Source organism: Dermacentor silvarum, chromosome 2, assembly GCF_013339745.2.
Source record: "Dermacentor silvarum isolate Dsil-2018 chromosome 2, BIME_Dsil_1.4, whole genome shotgun sequence".
Taxonomy (NCBI): domain Eukaryota; kingdom Metazoa; phylum Arthropoda; class Arachnida; order Ixodida; family Ixodidae; genus Dermacentor; species Dermacentor silvarum.
This window is the reverse complement of record NC_051155.1, coordinates 93,612,104-93,637,084: the sequence shown is the minus strand read 5'-3', so window position 1 is coordinate 93,637,084 and position 24,981 is coordinate 93,612,104. Positions and strand designations below refer to the sequence as shown.

Genomic DNA, 24,981 nt, shown 5'->3' with positions numbered 1-24,981 from the left:
AGCTCATTCAATAGCAAAACCTTTGTGAAATGTTCCAGTTATCCATTTTAAGTAAAGAGAACTGATCGGCCTGTGGACTCGTCGCCATCCACCACTTGAACTTACGCCGAGATGAACGCCTTTCACTTTAGTTCTAAACAGTGAGTGTCTTGCATATCCAATGGTTAAAACGTTTTAGTAACACGTACGTTATATAAGCCCATTAAAAATGCCAAAAGAAACCTCAAGGCGTCGTGCGCTTTCACATATCGGCGTTTTGCGGTGCACCAATCAAGAGCGACTCATTAATTTTAGTATATGCCTTTCATGCCAACAGGGCCAGGTTGCTCATTGGAGCGGTTGCCGTCAGTACAAAAGTAGATTACACAGGCGTACAGTAAAATTAGCGTCATGACGCAACGTTATCTCAAGAATTCTTAAAAATGGCCATTGCCAGCAGGAAGGTCATTGCACTGTTCGGGTGTTGGTGACAGGTGCACCCGAAAGAAAGCCTACGTCATGCATAATATAATACCAATTTCGTAACGATTAACTGCTCGAGACGAGACGAAATGTGGAGATAAAAACAGTTCCTCGCAGTATAGAGGGGACGTTGAAATATGTGATGGAACATGGCCACTCGTTCCAACCATCGTCGTTGCTTAGTGGCTTCGGCGTAACGCTGCTATATTAAGCACGAGGTCGCGGGCTCGAATCCAGGCCGCGGCGGGCGCATTTCGATGGGCGTGAAATGGGGAAAAAAAAGAAAGAAAAAACGCCCGTGTACCGTGATTGAGCGCACGTTAAAGAAACCCAGGTGGTCTAAATTGATCCAGAGTCCCCCACTACGACGTGCCTCTAGAGAATCGGATAGTCGTTTTGGCATGTAGAACCCCAGAATTTAATAAATAATAAAGCCACGCTCTTTTTTTAGCTCACGCAGCCCGTTGCAACGTGGCGCGCTTGCAGGTCGTGGCTTCGCGTGCATAATGGGCAACCCGTTCCTGTGCCGGCAACGCTGCTTCATGTTGTACCCCGGCAGCACGGGCTTCTGCTGGGGCTTCCGGTGTCGCTGCCTTGGTGGCCTCTTCGGTGGCCTGGGAGCCCTGGGCGGCTTGGGCTTCCTTGGGCGATGAACGAGGCCGCCATTCTACGCCTGCAGCGGAGCACTGTTTTTTTTTTTTTTTTAATGTCTGTGTCAGGGAGAGCGACTCATTAGAGACGGCATTAGTGCAGCACGAACACCGGCGTAGTGCCGATCGTGCACCCTGTCCAATAAAATGTGCGCGCTGGCACCGTTTCTGTTATTTTCTTGTCTTGACACAATCACTGAAGTTATGTTATTATCATTATTACTATTATTATTACAGCGAAGCTGTATACCTCTCGTTGGTCGGAAAATTTCGTGGCGTAAACACAAAACTCCAGGTTAACAACTGAAGGCAAACGGCAAATCTTGCTTTGCAAGCAGGCATACAGTATATATATATATATATATATATATATATATATAGTTTAAGAAATAGAAGCACGTAGGAAAACGTATAACACGACTTTACTGACGTTTCGGCAAGGATCCGGCCTTCATCAAGACGGCTGGACCCCGGCCGAATCGTCAGTAAAGTCCTGTTATACGTTTTTCCTACGTGCTTCTCTTTTTTCTACTATTTCTGTACCGGCTCCTGTGATGCTTTGCTTCACTGATATATATATATATATATATATATATATATATATACAGGGTGTTGCAGCGAACATTTTCAAGAACTCTTAAACTCTTAAAGGTTGCCTGTGGCAGATAGCACAATTCTAGTTCATGAGCTGGTCTATACTCGAAGAGGCGGACATTACTTGCACAATATAAATGCAGAATCGAATGAACAAAAATCACTAATGAAGTTTTTAACTAATTACCTGATGGTCCCTATTGGAATTTACAAATTTTAGCCGTGGAGTTTGCAAGGCGGATCCACTTGGAACGAATTCTCGGGATGACACCAGTTTCGAGATATTAATCCCCGAACTTTGCGGAGAAATGCATTGGCGTTCCCGTTAGTTTCTCGAGAAAACATCGCTTTATGCATTGAGGCCCAAATTAACTGGAACGCCAATGCATTTCTCCGCAAAGTTCGGGAATTAATATCTCGAAACTGGTGTCATCCTGAGAATTAATTCCAATTGGATCCGCCTTGCGAACTTTACGGCACAATTTGTAAATTGCAATATGGGCCATCAGGTAATTAGTTAAAAACTTAATTAGTGAATTTTTGTTGATTAGTCGATTATGCATTTCAATTTTATTGCGATAGCAATTATATGGACACTTCAAGCGAATTTCTGCCGTCGGCGTCGCCGTGAGGTTCCGTATAATGTCCAATGGCGGTAGAATCGTCGCCGCGCGCCGTATGTGCGAGTGAAGCCGCGTAGGGGCGCGCGCTGTCACGGAGAGCGAACGCACGGCGGAGAGCAAACGCGACTTCCGTCGAGCGTCGAGCGTCGACCGTGGGGGCATGGGAAGGAGGGAGGGGGGGGCGACGCTGTGCTGCGACATAAACGACAATTTCGACATAAACTTATTTTTTTAGTTACTATTTCGTGTCAGAAACAAATCGTAGCCAATTGTGCCGCTGTGAGCGGCTATGATGCGAACGCCTCGGCCGGGGTGATTATTGGACCGGTGGGCAACAGGCACGCCGAAGCCGCCGGCTATGTAGCAGGCAACTTCACACGCACTGCGCCGTGTTTTGATGTGGCCGTCCGATCGCTCCCGCCATCGTATGACGACCTCCAGGCAGTTTGTCGTTCATTCGGCACTCAATACGACGCGGTATTATGTCGTAACTTGTTCGAAATAGTTGGTGCGTGATTGGTACAAGCTGGTCAGACGCCGGATCATGCCTCAATTGTCTGTGAGGTGCTTTCAAGGAGAGCCGAGGCGAACTATAACATCTTCGAGGAGGAAATCGGAAACACCCATTGCACAGCTGGTTGAGAGAGCCCATGTGACCTTGTACCATGTGACCTTGTCATGTAGTCCGTAGTGACTGCTTTCCACTTATTTCCGCTGGCAGATAGCGAGAAAGGACCAAGAACATCAATCAGTGGTGGTCCAGCCAGTTTAGGATCTGGAGAAACTTTTGGAGCACGAAATATGTCGTTCTGGAGCAGTTTATAAGGAGCAGCCACATCAGCATTTTGGAGCAATTTCGGAGCAGAAACTTCGTTGCTTTTGGAACACTTGGAGTAGTACATGCAGCAGTAATCTGTATTCATTTGGCGAAGCTTGTTATTACTGTGCAATCAGTAAGTGCTGCTCAACAGTGAAGCAAGACACAAAGCCAACAGTCACCAATTAAGCTTGCCTTCCCACGGACGGCATACCATGCACGGCATGTTTCAAACATTTTTATTTGGGTAAGCAAGTGGTGTTGGGCTGCTGAGCACGAGGTCGCGGGATCGAATCCCGGCCACGGCGGCCGCATTTCGATAGGGGCGAAATGCGAAAACACCAGTGTACTTTGATTTAGGTGCACGTTGAACCCCAGGTGGTCCAAATTTCCGGAGTCCCCCACTACGGCGTGCCTCATAATCAGATCGTGGTTTTAGCACGTAAAATCCCATAATTAAATTTTTGGGGGGGTAAGCAAGGAACTTAATGTTGTAAACAATTAAATAAAATTTTGCAGGCTAACAAGAACAACGATATGCGCCTGGGCGCAAGAAAGACATACAATTACAAATGCGCTCAGGCACAACACAAAAAGTGATAGAAAATATGTTATGTGCATTCCAGATGACAGATGTGCTTTGATATGCTTTACTGCAGTATACAAAATGTGTACTACGCCCGATAACAATCTTAAAAGCCCGACAAGAGACGATGCGTCCATGAACGATGCCAAGATGAGATGCCTCCGTACGGTTTGTTGCAAAGATGGTGATGGCGGTGGAGAACGTTTGTACTATCCCGTACACTCGCTTTCGTTGTGAGCCGGTTTGTCGGCTTCCTGTGTGTTGTGTGGCCTCTGCGAATAGACATGAGTCGATTCAGTGTAAAACTGTAACTTTTGTCGCCGAAACCCGACCTACCTTTCGAAGAACTACCGATTAGGCCTAATGGCCAAGGCAGTGTGCCATGGCGAAAATTGACTTTTGGCCGATGTGACCGGCAAGCTTATGATGTGACCTGTATAGGAATTGTTTGGATTGGAGTTGATGACCCGGACAACACTTGTACCAAGATCAGATTATGATTTCACCACGGAAAAACTCGGGAGCTAAATTTTCTTCTGTCCCGGAACCAACTGAGCGCATGGCAAGGCTGGGTGCAATGCATCGACCTCAGTCGAGTATTTCACCAAATATGTGAGAAATAGAATAGTAGATAATGGTGTTGTGAACTTATTATTTGAATGTTAACACATCGATTCGTATAGTTGAGTACAGTTAACGTCCGATATTTCTGACTGCCTAGGGGCCACACGTGAATACGTGAGAAAAAATTAACGCATGCCTTTTACTGCCCCCAAGGGCTCATATCGCCACAGGCACGTCCGAAATAGCTCTGAAAAGGCCTGCCAGTACACTTATTAGGCGTATCGGTGCTCGTACTGTGACAGGAGACGGCGGGTGCACGCGTGTATAATTAAGGAATACGTACTGCGTCTCTTCCCAATCGCCCCTTCCTACTCTTGGTATGCTTCACCGCGTAACAACGCTGTACTGAGGCGAAGCTGACTTTCGAGAATCGGAATTATGCAGCGCATTGTGGCTTTCCGAGCTTCGAAGCCAATGGCGAGAACTACATAGGCAGAGTCGGCGCCATTGCTAATAGCGGAGAATTGCTCCAATGAAAAACACGGCCCCGAACAGCAAGAAGCTTGGTAGCGAAAAGTCGAAGTAGCTAGGCTTAGCGTTTCCACGGTGGCGGCTACTGCTGCCAGTGGATCTGCGTGCGAGAGCGCCTGTTTGAGGTGACGAGATAAGCAAAATGGCGGTGGTGGTAGCTTCAATTAATGCCGTTTCGGACCTGCGGTCATGGCAAAAAGTCCGAAAAATCAGACGGCGAAGAGTTTTTGCGTCCGAAATTTCAGGAGTTCTTATGATTGACTCTTTGGGATACCGTGGCGGTGCCGCGAAGGCGTCCGAATTATTGGGCATGTCCGGAAAATCGGTCTTTGACAAGCCCTACTGAAAACATTGCCTTGCCGTGATAATGCGCAAATACCGCACTTTTGCGCACTTGGCGCAAATGGCACTTTAGTGGGTGCAGCCAGGAGCAGGCAAGTCGAATTGTAGCAAAGTGGCGCAAATGGTGCAGTTGGACTACCACTGGTCGTCCAGCACTAAAGAATGGCTCAGATGATAAGTCAAGGGGTTGAGGACGACCGACTGGGTGTACTGCTGGTTTCTTGTGGTGCTGGCAGAATTCACAGGAAGCAACATAACAGCAAATGGGGGAACAGTAAATGCTGGACCAAAAGAAGCAATGCCAAACACAATCATACGCCTTAGAGACTCCAAGATGAGCCATGGTAGGAGCATCGTGTAGCTGCACAAGGACAGTTTGACGCATCCCAGACAACACAATGACATCCTCAGGACGTCCTCAGTACGTACAATTGAGTACGTTTGGACGTCCCCACATGAGCCTCAAAACATCTCTATCAAGTCCACATGTCCGGCCTCGGCACGTCCTCAGGAAGCATTCGAGGATCTTTTCAGTACCCGTTCAGGACATTTTGAAGACCTGGGCATTCGCTGCGCCCAGTAAATATCCTTTTATTTTGTTCACTTAAGTTCACTGTTTTTCGGCACTGCAAATATGTGTGCTTATTCTGGTCAGGGAGTCCTCACTTTTTCAATTAGTGCATTTAGAATATTTATTATTTTTCCCTTGCACATATATCGTGAATATAAATGTCTATGTACCGTTTGATTTAATTGTCTAGAAATACATTCGCCATTCTTCGCACCACGCTGTTAATCATCAGCCGATATTTATGTCCACTGCAGGACGAAGGTCTCTCCCTGCGACCTCCAATTACCCCTGTCTTGTGCTAGCTGATGCGAATTTCCTAACTTCATCACTTCACCTAGTTTTCTGCCGTATTAGAGTGAAATAAACCTGGTTTATTTCACTCTAATATTGTTTTCTTCGATCATTGTCCCTGATCAATATCCACCAAGAAGAATCCCGTGTAAAATGAAACGATATCAATAAAATTTTGATACGTAGCTTACTGTTGCAGAGATACCAATCACATTTAGAAGACAGTGGTAACAACAGCAGTTCACCTGGATAAAACTACATTTAGTACCGGCCATCAAGAGTCATTGGCACACCAAAGCAACTAAAACATTAAAAAATGTACTGGACAGACGTTCTGCGAGAATTAGCGAATGACCCTATAGCTCATTTATTAGAAGGTAATCGAACAGTGCTTCAGACAGGACAAAGTAAAGACGACAGCTCTGTCTCTGAGACACAGGTCATTTAGCTTTATGAATGGCAGGAGACGCAACGGCACTCTTTTCATAGAGTGGTGGTGACCGCCACATGGCGTTGACCACAGCTCCTCTTCGCAGTGGGCTCTTTGAAGCACAGCTCGTGTGGGAGAAACTTTGGAGCAGTGTCTCTCATCTGTAGCATGCATGGAGCAGCTTTAATTGAATGTAGCACATTGGAACAATTGTAGCAGCATTCCCACCACTGAGCTAACAATGTCCGTTGGCTTCATGTGTTCATATATCAGGTCACTCTAGACAACTGCCATTCATGTACAGTAAAAGCTCGATGATACGATCACGGCTAATACGAATTTCCGGATGATACGAATTTTTCTGTGGTCCCGGCCGAGCCCCCTTACTTTGCAACGTGTTAGAGAATGGTTGTTACGAATCGATTTTCGGCCTGCGTCGGTTGATACGAATAAACGCCGCCTCACCGACGGCCGCGAAAGAACAGCGCGCAGTCACGCGCTTTCTCTCCTTCTCTTTTGGTGCGGAGGCGCGGCGCCGGACAGCGAGGACTCCGCGACTGGGCGCGAAGAGTTTGAAGTGGTGGCGCTTTTGTACTTTTCCTCCTTTTCTGCGAGCCGTCAGATGTAGTGGCTGCTGCGCTTCGGGCCTCGTTCTTCGTGTTTGCACCATTTTGCCTAGTCGCAGCGAGCTATGTCTCGCAAGCGGAAAGCACTCTTCTTTAAAGAGAAATTAGACATTCTTCGAAAGGTCGATGAGGATCCCAAGAGGAAGCGGACGGAGTTGGCTAAGGAGCTAGGCCTCGCAACGTCAACACTGAGCACAATTGTTGCACAGCGAGACTATCATGAAAAACGTGCTTTCGTTCAACGTCAACGCGAAGCAAGCGAATTCGAACACGCTTATTTCGAACATACCGCGCACCGACAATGCTCTTAGCAGCGCGCCAAATCACGCGGCGGCGCCTCCGACCGGCATTGCTCCGACACCGCCATAGAGCAAAAGCTCAGGAGAGACCCCTCAATGCCGCGCGCGAAGGAACGGAAAAAAAAAAGAACCCGCGGCGGAAATTTCACTCTCTCTCAAATTGCAAGGTCGCCGTTTCTGCATCGCGCCGGAACAAGCGTGTACGTGCCGACTAGAGTGTTCTAGACAACCGTATTCTAGCACACACTAGTGCCGACGTCTCAGCCACGCGGATAAAATGGCAGTGAACCCTTCTCCTCTATTTTCTAGTCACATGTTGACCTTGCACGCTGCGGCAGCAGCGCAGAGGGAAGCAGCGGCGGAGGCACAGTCGGGCCAACGAAACTGCCACGCCCGCAAACGCTCGCTTCCCGATAACGGCAGAAAACGAAACTTCAGGGGGCGGCTAAAATAAGCTGGCGCCAGCACGGCGGCGGGCGCGCACGGAGATGTGCGCACGGAGTCGAAGGTGAGAGAGCCACGAGGGAGTTGAGAGGGAGGGCGAGGGGAGCCACCGAAGCGGCGGAGTTGACGCGGCCAAATCGCTTCCCTGCCGCCCTCCTCCCTCACCTTCGACGGTCTCCGCGCGCACCCGTGTGCCGGCGCCGCCCGCTCGCTCCCTGAAGCTTCGTTTTCTGTCGTTATCGGGAAGCGACCGTTAGCCGCCGGCGTGGGCAGTTTCGTGGCCCGCGCTTGCTATGCGCTTGCGCGCCGCGATATTTCACGACTCGCACCGTTCGTGCATCGTGCTATGGTGCACGAATACTTCAAAAATACGTCCTTTTAATTCGAACAAATTTTCGGGCCCCTTCGAGTTCGAATTATCGAGATTCGACAGTAGTTTTAAATGTGGTTCGATGATACGAATTTCGGCTAATACGAATATTTTTCGTGACCCCGTGAGATTCGTATCATCGAGCTTTTAGTGTACCCAGCTCTGACACCCAGAATGGTACCAATGTTTATTTTTGTACCTGTAGAAACTGGTTACACACAAGAAAAAACATGTTTGTTACCGAGCCTCTCACATTTCAACACAAGTATATATGTTTGATATTTGTCATGATATTTATAAAGAACAACACACAAGTTTCCTGTTCGCATCACGTTTATATATATATATCTATATGTATACAGACTATTAAGATGTCCAAAGTTTCACAACGCACAGAGACCAAGAGTGCAAGTGACACTGTCTTGCTTGAAGAGACTGATGACAAACTATGTATAGCCATACTCAACAGCGGGTACACTGTGTGTCTCCCATTTCCTACAACGTGCCTCTGGATGAATGCTACTTGAAAAAGTCCAAATGGGCAATCTGCTGTGGCAGAAATGGCTTGCCACGTCCCTGCACACGCTGTTCAGAACTGGCATGGTTCCGCAGATGCATAGGCACTGCCGGCAGGGGTCCCTCGTGTTTCCGCACAACCTCTTCTGCATGTGCATATGCATTGTACGTCTCACGGGACTTGGGTGCCCTCGCACAGTAGGTGGTGCAGTGGGACAACATGATCTGCGCAAGACAGTGAACGGGCACTCAGTTAACACATACAGCACTGCAGTTGCCATGGAGTCGCAGTAAAATGTGAAATTTCTGCTGCGAGTAATGATACAAGAAAACTTTGTGCTGTAATTGCGACTGAATACCTCTTACTTCTTGGAAGGAAGAGAATCAAGGTTTGCAGCAACCTTGGAGGTAAACAGGTAAACAGAAAGTTGGAGCCTCTTCCTGACTTGATGAGACACCTCACAGGATAGAAATATATAATGACAATAAAAAAAGGATAAGCTCAAACACACACATAAGGAACCATGTCACACACTCCTACTGTCTCTAAAAACACCAGAGTGGCACTGTCATAGCGTGCGGTGCCGATGTTCATTGTACAGCCTCTATTGTTAAAGAGCGTAGCTGATGAGCCTCACAAGAGCAGTGCATGATGTTTCCACACTTAAATACTGCATCCACAAATTTAAACTAATCAGCCACTCCTTTTCACTGTGGATAGCCCCATTGTAACAATAGAACTACTAATCACCTGGCTGTGTCATTCACAATCTTTCCAGCACCTCCATACTCTCCTCTGTTGACAACTTGTCCTCAACATGACCCTAGCTGAATGGAAGCAATGTGACCTACCGTGGAGAAATAACAACAGCAGGATCCCACAGTGCTTGTGTGCACATAAATTCTAAAAGAGCTCTCAGTAATAAATTCACTAAAATCCTGTTTGCTACAGAAAACTAATTCCTCAAAACAGTAATACTTTTCTCGACTTCATGAACTTTACACACTTGAAGCAGCCACATATGATTGTTCCGCGTGCATAAGCGTTCAGAACAAGAGGGCAAAAGCAGGCTGTCAGCACAGAAACGACAAGCTGTAGTAACCAAGATAGAAACAAAAACACAGTGCTGTCTCCCAATTAATCAGTATTTGGAAAGATGACCACACACGTATGCATACGTACAGTAGATTTCCATTCATTTGACCTTGACATGAATGAGAGAATTCGAGTTATCCGGTGGGTTGAATTAAACGAAGAGCCAGAAAAAAAAAAACGTCTAAACACACGGCTCCTTTACTTGGCAGTATTTGCACAATCATAACACACTCCCGTATCTAACGTGCACTGATTTTTTTATGGGTTCAAAATAGGAACATGCACCCAAAGCTACCATGTACTGACTTTTATAACAAGAAAAGATAGCAAGCCTCTGATTGTGGCTATATGAAAGAGATAAAGCCTGTAAGGTAAGTTCCCCATCACAGAATAGAAATTTATGTAAGCGTAATGTAGTTTGTCATCACTCTTTGTCACATGTAAGAGGCCGCCCGTGGCGAGAAAAGACGACGACGAAGTTAGCGGAGCATTCCGAACGGCGCGAGCGCTCGAGGCACGCGAACCGAGGCGTAATCCACGAGGGAGAAGCGACGAAACAGCATTATCGACGTGGATCTTGAGCTGGAAGGTCGTATCGTCAGCCATGCTCTGACGAAGGGAGAGCGGAGGACCCGGCCACGAAGTCGTGAGGCTGGCAAGGCCCAGGCGTAGCTGTATAGTCCTCGGAGACGTCCGGACGAAGCTCCTGGGACCGGCCACTGCTGCTCACGGTGGTTCCGGTCTTGTTCTCGAGAATCCCCCTTCCTCGGCCAAGCCCGTTCAACCGATAATCACCGTGCTACCGGGCCGCCACGCAGATCGTCGGAGGGTGAAGAACACTTCATTAGGCAAGTGACACATCAGCGGCGGCTACCGGAGCTCCAGCCACGTACTCGGCCAGGTCAACGGAACCGCGAGTCATCGGCAATTTACGGCATCAGCGACAACCCGAACGAACAAGACGCGACGCCTAACCCGGCGAGTGACACGCCAGCGGCGGCTACCGGGGCACCAGCCACGTTCTCGGCCAGGTCGACGGAACCGCGAGGCGTCGGCAACTACGGCACCCGCAACGCTTCGGACGAGATCAACGTGGACTCTACAAGAACTTCAAACTGACGTAAGAATCCGCACTTCCCTGATTGTGACGCAGTTAGGCCGAATCCAGGGTGGCCAGACTCTGACGAGTCAGCGCTAGGACTGACTGAGAGACTTTAAGGCGGAGTTAGGCTCCGAAACTGAGATAGGTCTGTTTAAGTAGTTTGTAGTTAATCTGAGTTTGTTGTTTGAGTTCGCGTGAAGAATTTTGTTGAATTATAATTTTACTTTAGTGTGCTGCGTGCTTTTATCGTCCTTGTACATATTAAATCCTTGTTTGCTGTGCTGCCAGTCGTCTCTCCTCCATCGAGAGTAGCGCATGTACGCGAGTCTCCGCCTCCCAAGCGAGTAGATAGGTGACACTCTTGGACTGCTGTTTATCGCTAAGTGCCCAGCACACCATCCTTCATGCAGTTCACTGTGTTTGATATTCCACACTTCTTGAACGACTCCACAACCATTGCTAAGAGGATGGGTGCCCACACCTAGCTTGACCACTTTGTCACACAACACCAGACTCCAACACACCAAAAGCTATGATGCAGAAGTGTTGAACATGTAATATAACTTCTGTTTTGAATTAGCTTTCCCAACAAAAGCAGCACATCGTCATTGCTAGCTTGCACAAAAACTTGTTTTGTTGCCATCTTCTATGACGGGGGTGATGATGAGGCTGTCGCGAATGCCACAATCGCGGTTGGGGTTTTGTATCTAATTAAGATGTGCAGGTGATTTCGAGCCCATTTTCTTAAAAAGAAAAAATAGGTGGATTACAAATGGGTAAATATGGCAATCATTCATTGTTAGCTGCCGTTATCGATTGAAAATCTTCCGAGGGTGGGCTAAAAATCAGCACTTGTGTGGTAGATAGTGTGCCTTTGACGCATTCAATATTCCCTATCACTGCCAAGACCCACGCTGCAGCCATTGGGATCACCGTTGGTGTGAGGGGGCATGTGTGCTGATTGGTCAGGTTCGAATGATACACTGAAGGCAAATTTCAGGATCGCAACAATGAATGTCTAGGCCGACAAAAATGTACGGGCACTGTCCGGGACCTTTCATTAGGACCAGAGTCGAGTTAATGTAAGTCTACTGCACTGTTATGGGTAGAACAAAGAATAGTAATAAGAAGGTATGATTGTGAATATGGTATAGGAGAGAGTGGAGGACAAAGTATAGAGACAACCTTGAATCGTGGACAACATGGTGGGAATTAACTGCAAGGTTGCAAGCAGCAAGAAATCATCAATAAATGCAGTAGAAACCGGTTAAATCGTTTCTAGGGGACCATGGAAAAAGTACGTAAGATTCAGAAAAACACAGCATCCGATATCACTTACAGCAGCAATACTGATGAGACAAAAAGCTACTATAACACAAAACGTTTTTTTGAAGTTGAATAGGAAGCCAACAAACTACTGAAAGCCCACTCAGTAAAGCTCGTTATCAGTGGCTGGTGCTTACGTTGAATGGGCAAAATTTTTTGTACCAGTCATAGTCCTGACAGCTACCACTAAATGAAGCTTGTAATTCTTATCTGGTACTTAGGTCAAATCGACAACAACCGCCTCTTTTCGAGCACTCACAACTCTTTTTCTGTGTTTCCTCGCAGCCTTGTACAGTCGAATCTCGTTAATTCGAACAAGCTTAATTCAAACTGCTGGTTTATTCGAACTGACGCTGTGGTCCCGTCAAAGTTCTGTGTATTCCAATGGGCAAAAACGCTTGGTAATTCGAACGCGATAGCATTTGCGACGGTTAACTCGAACATACTGCGCACAGACGATACTCTCAGCAGCACGCAAATAACGCGACGGAGTCTCCGACTGGCATTGCTCCGACATCGCCATAGAGCACAAGCTTAGGAGAGACCCCTCAATGCAGCGGCGGAGGCCCAGTCAGGCCAACGAAACTGCCCCACGCCGGCAAACGCTCGCTTCCCAATAACGGCAGAAAACAAAGCTTCAGGGAGCGGGCTAAGCCGGCGCCGGGCTGGCTGGTGCGGCGGCGCCGGCACAGCAGCGGGCGTGCATGGAGACAGTCGAAGGTGAGGGAGCTACTAGGGAGTTGAGAGAGAGGGCGAGGAGAGCCACCGAATCCACTGCCACCGCCGCGGCGGAGTTGCCGAAGCCCAATCCGCTTGCCAGCTGCCCTCCTCCCTCACCTTCGACAGTCTCCGCGCGCGCCCCCCGTTGCCATGCCGGCGCCGCCCGCTTCCTGAAGTGTCATTTTCTGCCGTTACCGGGAAGCGAGCGTTGGCCGGCGTGGGCAGTTGCGCTCGCTATGCACTTGCACGCCGTGATATTTCACGACTCGCACCGTTCGTGCATCGTGCTATGGTGCTTGAATACTTCAAAAATACGTCCTTCTTTTAATTAGAACAAATTTTCGGGCCCCTTCAAGTTTGAATTATCGAGATTCGACTGTATATGGAAGTAATTGTGCAAGGCATCGAAGGTCACATGTCAGTGAACATGGGTGTGAGGCGACCCCTTGTGCTTTTTCATCTACCTCCTCTTTGCTGGCTACTTCGTGAGCCGCGTTGAAATCAGCGATCGGCGACAACCCCAACACGGCCATAGTGACCCTTTTGCGCCACATTGCAGGTTTTGCGAAGTGGCCATTTTCAGCGGCGAGGTGCGGTGGTGAACCTAGGCACCGCTGACAGCCGATGCCACATCGGTGGCGAAACACCTCAATCTTTGGAAGTAACAATGAGGAGGCAAACATAACGAATGGGAAGCTACTACACATGACGCTGCAGAAACTAAACGGGACCAGTGCTTCAGATTGTAAGAGCCAGGAAAAGGTAGCACACAGGAATCTATGAACGAGTTTCTACTGTACATTACGGTCTTTACCTGTGCATGCTTTCAAATAAGGATTAGACAGCATTATTAAAATTCAATTTATTTTCTTGTGAGGATTAGGAGCTGGGACAAAAAGTTCCCCTGAGCTTGACAGGGGACCTGACCCTCTTGGCATGATAGCAGTGCAGCACACATACAAAAACAAATAGAAAAGCATAAAGCCTAAAAGAAATCATACAGACAATAAATACAAACATACATAATTATACAGAAAGATAAGACATTTCTGCATGAGTACATACTAACAGGTATGTTCTCATTTATATTTATACATATTCTTGTTGGCAATAGAGCCTAATTTGAGAGATTGAGTTGCAGGAAAGTTCCCCAGGAAAGTTCGTAATTTCCAAAAATAAGTTTATTTAGGAGAGGCGGCACTGTGCAAAGTAAGGACTGTTTGTCACAGTGTGTTCTAAGTGCTGGTATAAACCACTTTTCTTTGTCTCGTTTCTCAGATGTCGGTGTTTTCATGAAGCTCAGATAATGAGAATATGACATTGTTGTTTTGCTTTAAATAAAACTGATAACTTAAACGTAACTGACAATTATAAAATGCGAACACAGGCAGGACACCATATTTCCAGACAAGTTCACTAATGTGGGGGGGAGGGGGGGAAAGGCACATTCACACTGCAACAAACTGCTCTTTCTTGGAGCAAGTGCAGTACCTTTAGGTTGAAAATGCCTGTTGTAGTGCTGCCACTGATGAACTGAGATTTGGAGCAATTTTTGGAGCAGCAAAATCTTAATTTTTGAGCAGTTTGGAGCATCCAGATACAGATTTCAGAGCACTTTGGAGCTAATAAATGCCAGATGCTGGACATGTCCTCAGCTATTTCAAACACTTAAAATTGACAAGCGTTATTAGAAAGCGTTTGCTTGTTATAAAACAACGTTGCTCTGCCTCTAAATACATGAGTTTCTCTTTAATTTAAACGAAGACAACAAACCTGTTCACACAGTGTGCTGTAATTAGTTTATTTCAAGTTTAGTCAAGCTGCTCAGATGTTGCCTTTTACATCGTATGATTTTTTCATTGACAGCTGACACTTTGTTATGTTTTCAGCAAGGCTCTTCTAGCATCAGTCAGAAACACCTGGCCAGATAATGTCATCAATGCTTTTCTGAGCCAGGCCGGCCTTGATGAGTCCCTCGTAATGCTCAGTCATTGCTGCAAACGACACCAGGTACTTTTGAACGGTCTCTTTTCCTCGTAAAGCTGAAGCCTCTGTTCAGCAACTGGCCAATTCACAACTGGCGTCGACCGATTATTTCGACACCAGCAATTCAAACAAGCTCGATTATTCGGACTACTCTGAGGCACCATCACTGGCCCATAAACTTAAAGTATACGCACGACCGAAATTTCAGACACCTTAAGGTACGCCATTCTATATAATTCGGACTCTGCCTGCACGACTGCGTGCTAATTTGGCTGCCGAGTTGAGCGGAAATAGCAATACTTTGGCGTTGATACGTCGCTGGCATTGCTGCAGCATGGTTGTAGGCCATGTTGCCGACACCTCCTGGAAACCGAAACTAGCGAAGCCTAGTTAATCCAGCACCGACAACGGCCAAACCGTCGGGCAAGCGAACTCTGACAAGCCATTCGGGAGTGCATTCGGGAGTGCATTCGGGAGTGCAACATGGTCGCGGTGACTTAAGTTGTTTAAGCGACGCTGACTACACCCTCGATGTCACCGCCGACGAGGACAGTGACTGTTTCAACAACAAAAAAAAAAAAACGTCGCCATTCGGCTATGACAGCGCGGTCGACAACTGCGCGGCGATTTTGTAGCCATGCATTCCGCTCGATTCTATATGCCGCCCTTATCATCCACCGTGCTCTGCCGGCTGATACCATATAATGTAGGTGGAGCGCCGCTCTTATACCACTGACGAAGCGCAAGGAGCGGCAGTGGAAAAGGCATCACTACAAAATTGCGGTCCTGTTGCCAAAGGTTGAAGATTCGGTGCATGCATGAAATGTACTTTCGTCTATTTGTGGCGACAGCATAACAATGGTAGAGATATGGACTAACCAGATCGTAGGCAAGTGTACGTGCGCGCAGGACCGCGTTGACAAACTTCGGCTTTATTTTTGGACAATCCCTTTCCGGGAAACTTTCACTTTCACGACATTTCGCGCGACTAGCACTGGCCACGTCGACGGATGATAGCGTTCCTGGCACACTACCAAGTATGCCAACGCTGAGGCTAGTGACGCGAAATCCCGCGAAAGTGAATGTATCCCCGAAAATGGTCAACCGAGAATAATGTCTTTTTTAGCCACTGGCGGAATTAATTCAGTCATTTTCTGGCGAATTTGGATATTTCCGGCTCCCAATGATTTGTACTTTTAGGCATTCCCCATCGAGCCCGAATTATCGGTCGCCGTTCGATTTACGAAGCCGCTTTAGTCATGCGCGCTACGCATGTCTGCAGGCCACTGCGGCCGCACACGTAATGAGCAGGCGCTAATTTTGGTGCACTTCAGCGCAAAATCGTGTATTTTTATCAGGATGGCGCAAGAAATCTCGTATGGCGCAATCTGGCGCATTTGGCGCAGGTGTGGGAGTACTGCTGTTGTGCACCACATAATGCGACGATATTGCATTTTTTGAGAAACTAATGAGTTATATAAGAGCAGTTTAACTTTAGAAGGAAGAGTACGCTTCATACGTGTAAGAATGCCTATTGAAAAAGACATTTTACATTCTAAAGGTGTTTATTTGGCAGAGCTTGGAGCAGCGCAACGTCAACGGTCAGCGCAGTAACAGCTTCCAAGCACGAGAGCCGTTGCCGATCAAGAGCGCTCGACCCACTAGCATTTTGATCCAGTAGTGCTTAACCCACTAGTGTCTCTGTTCTTTGCTACAATCACCCCCGGGAGCGATAAGGGAGCCGTCCGGCGACCTGACAGTTCGTCACGATAAGCAGGTCATAGTAAGGCTTTAGACGGCCGACATGGACAATGTCTCGTCCACGGCGGCGCATGTCTGAAGATGCACTCTAAAAACAGTTGCACCCTTTGGGGCGTATTTTTGCCACAGAACAATAATCGTCATCTGACTTGCGTGGCTTTCCTTTCTTTAATGCTGTGCGCCTGGCACTTCTCGGTCACGAACGACAAGAGCGTTATCAGCGTGACACAGCGTTCTCGACAGGAAAGTAGCAAGTGCAGAGTTTTCAAGATAGGAAATGCAAGCAAGACAGATGACGATTATTGTTGTGTGGCAAAAATGCACCCCAAAGGGTGCAACTGTTTTTGGAGTGTGGCTCTACTGGTTCTACTACATAGTTCACAGGAGATGCGCGTTCGATGACACGATAAGGGCCTTCATACTTCTGAACCAGTTTTGATGAGAGGCCAGGGGCAGTAAGAGGGACTGAGAGCTACACGAGCGCTCCCGGATCGAAGGTGACCGTGAAAGTGGCGTCACCGCGAGTGCTCCTCTGGCGCCAGCACCTCCACCAATTTTAAAGGTGCTTATTTGGCAGAGCTTGGAGCAGCGCGACGTCAACGGTCAGCGCAGTAACAGTTTCCAAGCACGAGAGCCGTTGCCGATCAAGAGCGCTCAACCCACTAGCGTTTTGATCCAGTAGCGCTGAACCCACTAGCGTCTCTCTTCTTCGCTACAATCTATATAATATATTCGGTACACTCATTCCAAGTAAAATTTTTTGCAGAAAAGACGTGCAGCACTGTATACTGTGCCGATCTTCGTCGTTACAGATAATGGAAGGAACATTACTTCTGCAGTAGCGCAGTGATTCTGGAATGGTGTGCAGTGTTTCGGACACACCCTTCAGTTGTGTGTCAGTGATGCCAAAAGAGAAGTGTCAGGGTTTTTGCAGCTCTGTGCATTGGCTTTGTGAAGACTCCTGAGTCTTCACAAAGTCAATGCTTCCTAATAATTCTGTGCCTCAGTTAACATGTACATCTCTTGATTCTTTTTACCTTTTGGAGCATAGAGGACAACGTAAGTTTGAGGCGCATTTATATTTGTCAATGTTACTTTCTCTGCTGATGTGGTCTGTGCGGTTTCTGTGCTGGTTGACTGCCATGAGTTCACTACTATTTCAGGTCGTCTAAATCAGTACCATGCCAAGGTAAGGTATATTGCATGAGAATAGAAAACTAGAATTCCTCCCTTGAATGCGGCAGATTGAGCCACGATCATAGGTGCCGATGGCAAAAATACGCCTGGAGTGTCCATATAATTGCTATCACAATAAAAGTAGGAGATCGGATTGCTGGCCGAATCCAAAATTTCACTGCAACAGGGTTCAAACAAGCTCGATGCAAAATGTTACAAATGAATCAAGCGATTACTGTATTTACTCGCATAATGAACGCTCTTTTTTTTCCCGAAAAGTATGCGCAAAGTTGGGGGGTACATTCATTATACGGGGTAAAATTATGAGTGATTTCTTTTCACCACAGCCTAGTTTTAGAGTGATGACCGCACAGAGCTTCACGAGCCTAGCCATCATGGCATGCTCACTGTTCCATCGCGTTGGGACGCCTTGTATAACCTCAAGAGGGTCCAGCTGCATGTTTCTCTGAATTTCCTGAAGCCATCCTCGGGCCTTGGCACACCGTTTGTATCTAGTCACAATCGCTCTGGCTTTAGCACAGAGCTGCAAAAACCCTGACACTTCTCTTTTGGCATCACTGACACACAACTGAAGGGTGTGTCTGAAACACTGCACACCATTCCAGAATGACTGCGCTACTGCAGAAGTAATGTTCCTTCCATTATCTGTAACGACGAAGATCGGCACAGTATCTGTCATCTCCGTGCAAGCCAATGCATGCACGTGTTGCATGAAATCACTGTCCATGACGTGACAAGTTACACAAACGTAGCTGTCATTTGCCCGCGATGTCCAACCATCAGTTGTGATTGAAAGCGACTCCACTTCGCTTGCAAAAATGTCCCCGAGCTTTTTCACCTTCTCTTTTCTTGATGCGTAGAGGTCTGGAATAATGGCTCTCGAGAACGTTGTCCAAGACGGCACGGCATAATCCGGCATGCAAACTTAACCATGTCGAGGAAACCCGGTTCTTTAACAATGTTGTAGGGGAGCATACCACAAGCTACGAAGCGAGCTATCATTTTTGTCATCTGTGGGACTTTTGGGGCCGACGCTTTCATTTTCGGCTTGAAACTGTCGGCTATGGATGGCTGTTGACCACTTGCCTCACTTGCCCCCTTGAGCATGGATGGTCTTTCGCGTACGTCCCACTTCTCTTGGTAGTCCTTGTGCAAGTCCGGGTGTCTCCTTAAATGCGTTGCTAGGGTTGTTGTCGTACCTGTCGGGGTCTTCAGGACTGCCTTCCATTTAAGACATGGATCTTCGATTCCCCTGAAATCTTTACAAAAAATTTCCAGATCGGATTGCTGGCCGCACGCAAGTCCCCCATGGTGATCTCTGGAGTGGTCCAAGGCGGCTGGGATTAATCAAATGACGCCGCGGCAGAGACAGAGTCGCCCACTAAACGCAATCGACCACACCACCATGCCGACGAGATGCGTTTTTGTACGCCTTTGTTCTGAGTATAGTTCTGTTTTCCTAACTTGGTTTGGATTGGGTTGGGAAAAGTATTACTGAATCCTAAACTGAAACTTCCGAAAACGCCTTCTCCCTGCCGCATGTGGCTTTTCGTTCGAGCCGAATACATCGAAATTTTCGAATAACAAAATTCGAATCGAAGCGAATATCGAATAGTGCATTATTCGTTCAACAATTCGAAAATATTGAATATTCGCACAAGCCTACAGTTGAAGGCCGCGGACACTGGCTGTCAAAACGCTGGCATGAGAAAGCGCAGCACCAACAGAGAGCGAAGTGACCTTCGTGCTTTGTATTGCTTCAACGCAAGCTGAGCGGCGAGAAGGGGGCACGCACAAAGGTATAAGCCGCCATTGCACCTAGACTCGGCCCCCGACGCAGATCACTTTCAAGATAGGGCACGCGCAGCCTCACAACGTGGAGCTGCGCCACCCCCCTGAGGGTTCCCCCCGGTGCCATGCACGCGACGGAATACAGCGCGTTTCCTCCCTTGAATGCGGAAGATTGAGCCACGATCATAGGCGCCGATGGCAAAAATGAGCCTGAAGTGTCCATATAATTGCTATCAAAATAAAATTAGGAGACACACGGTGCGATTCGCCATTTGATACGGCATCCGATGCAATCGTACCCGCCGGATGCCATATCAGACGCCGAATCATACCGTGTCTATCCTACTTCATGGCAGCAAGTTCAGGATGCGGTCATTATGCGAGGAAAAGAAAAAACAGCCTTCTTGGTTGAAAAAGTTAGGGGTGCGTGCATTACGCGAATGCGCTCATTATGGGAGTAAATACGGTACTTACACAACCTTTCAACACAAGGGCATAAAATGGTGTGAGCCAAAGCAACGAGTGAAACTCACCCTACATTCAGGCAGCCCTACTTTCATGACACTGTCGTGTGTTGCTACAGCAAGGACGAGAGCATGGGAATCTGCGACACCTGGCAAGTAAGAGAACAGCAGTATTTAGGAGTCGTTTTCATAAATGTACATTCATATTACAGGCCAAATCACTGAGAAAGTCCACAGATAAGGTGTAACGGTGCCTCAGCAGCACACAATTGTGCTGCACAGTGATTTGCACATTCGTGACTGCAACATGATCTCCAAGTTGTGGTTTGGCGCCAGACAGCTAACAGCTATGTGCCGCTTTATCCCGGAAGGAATTGGTGATTTTGGTTTGCCACGTGAACCTGCCTTAACCACAATTGAATAGAACACCGACCTACAATTCTTGATATCGAAACCCCGAAGAAAGTACTGCTGAGTCTCAAGAGCGCTCTAAACGATTCAACTTCCTATTTTGAAACATTACTCAACTGGAATTCCTTCCCTTAATCTGCCACATGGAACACAGGGCTGGCTCCTGACTTAATGAAACAGTGCACTTCAATAACGCTTCTGGGTGATTCCCACCATGAGGACTCCCTTAATAAATGCGCTTCCACTCCGGTGCACTTGAGTAGACGTTGAGCACCATCATCATCAACCAATTTATGTGCATTGCAGGACAAAGGCCTCTACCAGTGATCGCCAATTATCCGTGCCTTGTGCCAGCTGATTTCATCTTATGCCTACGATTTTTGTAATCTCATTGCACCACATAATCCTCTGTCGTCCTCGATTGCAGTTCCCTTGCCTTGGCACCCATTCTGTAAATATAAAAGACCCCCGGTTATCCGCTGTATGCATTACATGACCTCCCCAGCTGCATTTTTTTTTTCTTATAATGTCAGCTAGAATATTGTCTACCCCTGTTCGCTCTCTAATTCACACCACCGTCTTCCTGCCTATTAACGCAATGCCTAACATTTATTGCGATAGTGATTATATACACTCTTCAGGTGAATTTCCGCTATTCATATTAGCTTCGACATCGCTGTGAGGTTCCTTACAAAGCCCAAGTGCGATAACATCGCGTCCGTGTAGCTAGTGCTGTTGGTGGGAGGAAAAGTCATCTTTGCATAGCTGTCTAACAATTTGCTATGGCAATCAATGCTTCGCTTTTCAGGCGAAACCGCGATTTTCTTTCATTCTGTCGATTGTGATGCAATCCTTAGCTTCGTCTCAAGTTTCTTTGTTAAGATCCAACGCTGCCCATATGTTAGAATAGATCAGATGTTGAGCAAACATGTTTACAACATTTGCACTCATGAATCGTCATGAAATGTCACTGATGCAGACTGACCATTTCAGTTGAGGAGTAGCTCTGCTACTCACTTTCATGGATCAAGATGGAGCATAGCGAGGAAGCATGCTAGGGCCTAGTCAAGCTGCTTAAACCAGGTTTTTGCTACAGCATCCATTTACAATTTGTACTTCGGAAAAAAACAGTGATCCGATTCGATTCATTTGAATTTAGCAAATATATTTTCTATGAAATACTTTTCATTAAGGTAGGTAGGATATCAATGCGCCATGACTTTATGACACACAGGGCCATGCGTATATACAGATCATGATGTTTCAACAGTCACTGTGGTATGCTTTACTGCTACCTGACAAACAGGAAAACTCCCAGCATTTTTTTCCCCTATACCCAGGGCGGTTATGGCATGGAGCTTGAGGACCTAGTTGCTGAATTTTTACTGCTCATCACTGTGCACTGGACTTAAATGTCACCAAAACATTTCACATAAACAGTGCAAGAAACATTAGAAGAACGCTCATTTAAGGCTCGCCTAGAAAAGTGCAATGACAAACCCAACAACCAGACAGTGCAGTTGTTTTTTACCATTTATATCTATTGCTCACTATCTGCGATAAATATGGCAGGAACCACGTTGCACAGACTTCGAAGAATGCCAGAACATAGCAAAACACACCAATTAGCAGAGTAATACCTCACTAACTCGAAGTAGTAACAACTGGAAAAAGTTTCGAGATAAGCAGAGTTTCGAGATAGCCGAACTCATGAAAATTTAAGCATAACCACTGCGTAAAGCCAACATGACGCTTTTCCAATATGGTGCCGGTAACCGCCGACTTCCTCCGAGAAGCTCACTGTACCAGGAGCGGTACTTGTAGTAGATCATTTTTGTGATATTATGTGCGACCCAGCAACCAACACATCGGTCGTGTATGGGCAACGGCGAACCTCGCACATATAAGCACAAACGCCGATGCATGTTGACACTGTGTTCGAAACTGAGTCCCGCTCTAAATCTCACGAACGTGCTCAGTTCACCAGAGTTTTTGACCGAGGATAACCTTTACAGAGCATCCTTGCAATCAGCTGAACAATGGCCTCAAGATGTGTATCTCTCGAAAGCGCCATGCCGCAGGTTGCGATCAAACGCTGCGGGAAAGCGCTCGCCACCACCCTGCTTAAGGCCGTTTCACGTGATGCGATTTTCATCGCACCGGAAGTGCGATTTCCATCGCATGCAACGACAATTGCAGTCGCAGTGCCGACTCTGCGATTTTCTGTCGAAATTGCGCCGAGAGCTACTTCGCGGTCTGTTTTGGAAAATGGCGTCGGTCGCTCAACACGTTTATAGATACTTTTCTGTATAGTGCTAGCACACTAAACTTTTTCGTCCATAAATGTTGGCTCAACAAGCCTCGAACAGTGCAACTAATTGAGTGGACCCATGGATTGCGCAATCGGTACGTACCATCAGCACTGACACGCGAACAGTGCAGATAAAAACTCGAAGGTCAGATTCGGTTCTGTGATTTCTATGCGTTTGTTGACACGCTACGTTGCTAATCACGAGATGCTTTTTTTTTTACATTGGCTTCGGGTGCTGATAGTACGTACTTTAGCGTGCTTTCCCGTTATTCACACGCGTTGCGAGTTGGTAAATACTACGAGGTGTCCCTCACGGGAAGACATGGCCTTCGGATGTCGTCCCAATTTTCTGGTTGTACAAGCTACTCGCGATATACAAAAACGCCACAGTTGTGGCACGGTATGCTTTTACAGACGGAATAATTTAAAGAATATGCAACTACGGACAAATGCTACAGTCAAATGGTCACACTATAAGCACGACCATTTAGCTGCAGTCAGTTAGTTTGGGCTTTCATGCGCATTTTCTCCAGTGAATTATCTCATTTCAATGTTCTGTTACATCCGCTGCGAGATGTGACTGCTTATCAAGCTTGCAAAGCGAACATGCAAACCATATATCGTAATGAATGTTCCACAACTGCATATTTAACGCTTTGACTGGGAATAAACAGCATTGTCAATATGTTTTCAAAGCATTATTGAAACAGTTTTTTTCTCATTTTTCTGATGTATCATTTTTCTCCTGCAGTTTTTTCTCATTTTTCTGATGTATCATTTTTCTCCTGCACAAAAACCTATAAACCTTCAATGTGTTGCAGACTTTGTATCTTTACTGCACGTATTAACCCTCACATTAAAAGGTAATTGGATATTTCGCTTACTTCAGTGCATCGAATTTCTTTTGTTTATGCTGGTCGTAACATATCATAGTATTGTAAGAAACTACTTTCCCATAAACATCCTTGCCTTTCCTTGCTTCCCTGTCGCTACTTCCAGTAAAACACATGCAACAATGCGAAAAGCAGGCAAAAATACCTTGTTTTCAGAAGCAGTAGATAACACATTAAACAAAAGCAGATCAAAATTGTGCAATCAAGTCAGCCGTTTGCTTTCCTTCCTGTGAATGATAGCATCTTTTAAAGTGTGGGTGGTTCTTGCATGTCCACAGCTAATAAAATGTGCAGACTCATCACGAGGCGTAGGCCTTGCCCATCAAGATGGAGGCACTGTTGCTAATGAATCTGCAATTACATTACTGCATAAACTCGTATAAACATATCCCATCATTACTCAGCTGAGCTTGTTCCGACTCATATTCACCAAAATTAAACTCGGCCGAGCTTGCTCTGACCATATTCACCAAAGTTATACTCGGCCGAGCTTGCTCTGACTCATATTCACAAAGATTCTACTCAGGCAAGCTTGCATTGAGTCATATTCACCAAAAATCTACTTAGCCGAGCTTGCTCTGACTCGTATTCACCAAAATTATACTCAGCTGAGCTTGCCCTGACTACCACGTGACAATATTCACCAAAAGTTTACTCAACCGAGCTTGCTCTTACTCGTATTCACCAAAATTCTACTCCGCCAGGCTCACACCAACTCTCATGGTTAGTTCGAAGTCTTAGTGAGCCGATGTTTGAGTGAGTGCACCGAGCTATGTATACACTACATAATGTGACCTATGCGGTGCATAAGCTAACATTGCATATGAGTATGTGTTGCATCGGATGAGATAAGGACAACTGTGCACATTGCAGTTAGTTTTCCAGAGTTTAACTGACCGTTGCGTGAAAGCTTCGCCTCATGTCGATTCAAGCAAGTGCATTGCATCTGCATCATATTTTTTGCCAATCCTGCTGGCTGTCCTGGCCATTACTGGGTGGCCACATTTTGTACATTTCAACACAAAGTTGAATAAATGACTGTAGTGCAATATATTAAAGAAAAGATGCTTGCATCACTGGAAGTACAACAATCAGAACATGATACAAACACATACACATAAGATGCACACAAATGCTAAACACATAAACAGATGGAATCAGTTGGCCACCACCTATAGCAAAAAAAGAAAGAAAAAGCACAGACCAA

General features: G+C 46.6%; 2 protein-coding genes across 2 annotated transcripts in view; one reads left to right on the top strand and one right to left on the bottom strand.

Annotated features, from left to right (window-relative positions):
• The window catches only part of LOC125943648 (longicornsin-like), a 38,377-nt gene extending 37,109 nt beyond the window's left edge, over nucleotides 1-1,268 (top strand). The window contains exon 4 of the mRNA XM_049663100.1: nucleotides 949-1,268. Coding sequence (XP_049519057.1) covers nucleotides 949-1,115 — 167 coding nt within the window. The 3' untranslated portion in view covers nucleotides 1,116-1,268. The remainder of the gene's footprint in view (nucleotides 1-948) is intronic.
• A 7,267-nt stretch (nucleotides 1,269-8,535) lies between these two features.
• LOC119441624 (ATPase WRNIP1-like) overlaps nucleotides 8,536-24,981 on the bottom strand; it is a 72,915-nt gene continuing 56,469 nt past the window's right edge. Inside the window, exons 7-8 of the mRNA XM_037706229.2 lie at nucleotides 20,229-20,308; nucleotides 8,536-8,941 (exon numbers count right to left, since the gene is read on the bottom strand). Of these exons, the coding sequence (XP_037562157.1) occupies nucleotides 8,720-8,941; nucleotides 20,229-20,308 (302 nt within the window). The 3' untranslated portion in view covers nucleotides 8,536-8,719. The remainder of the gene's footprint in view (nucleotides 8,942-20,228; nucleotides 20,309-24,981) is intronic.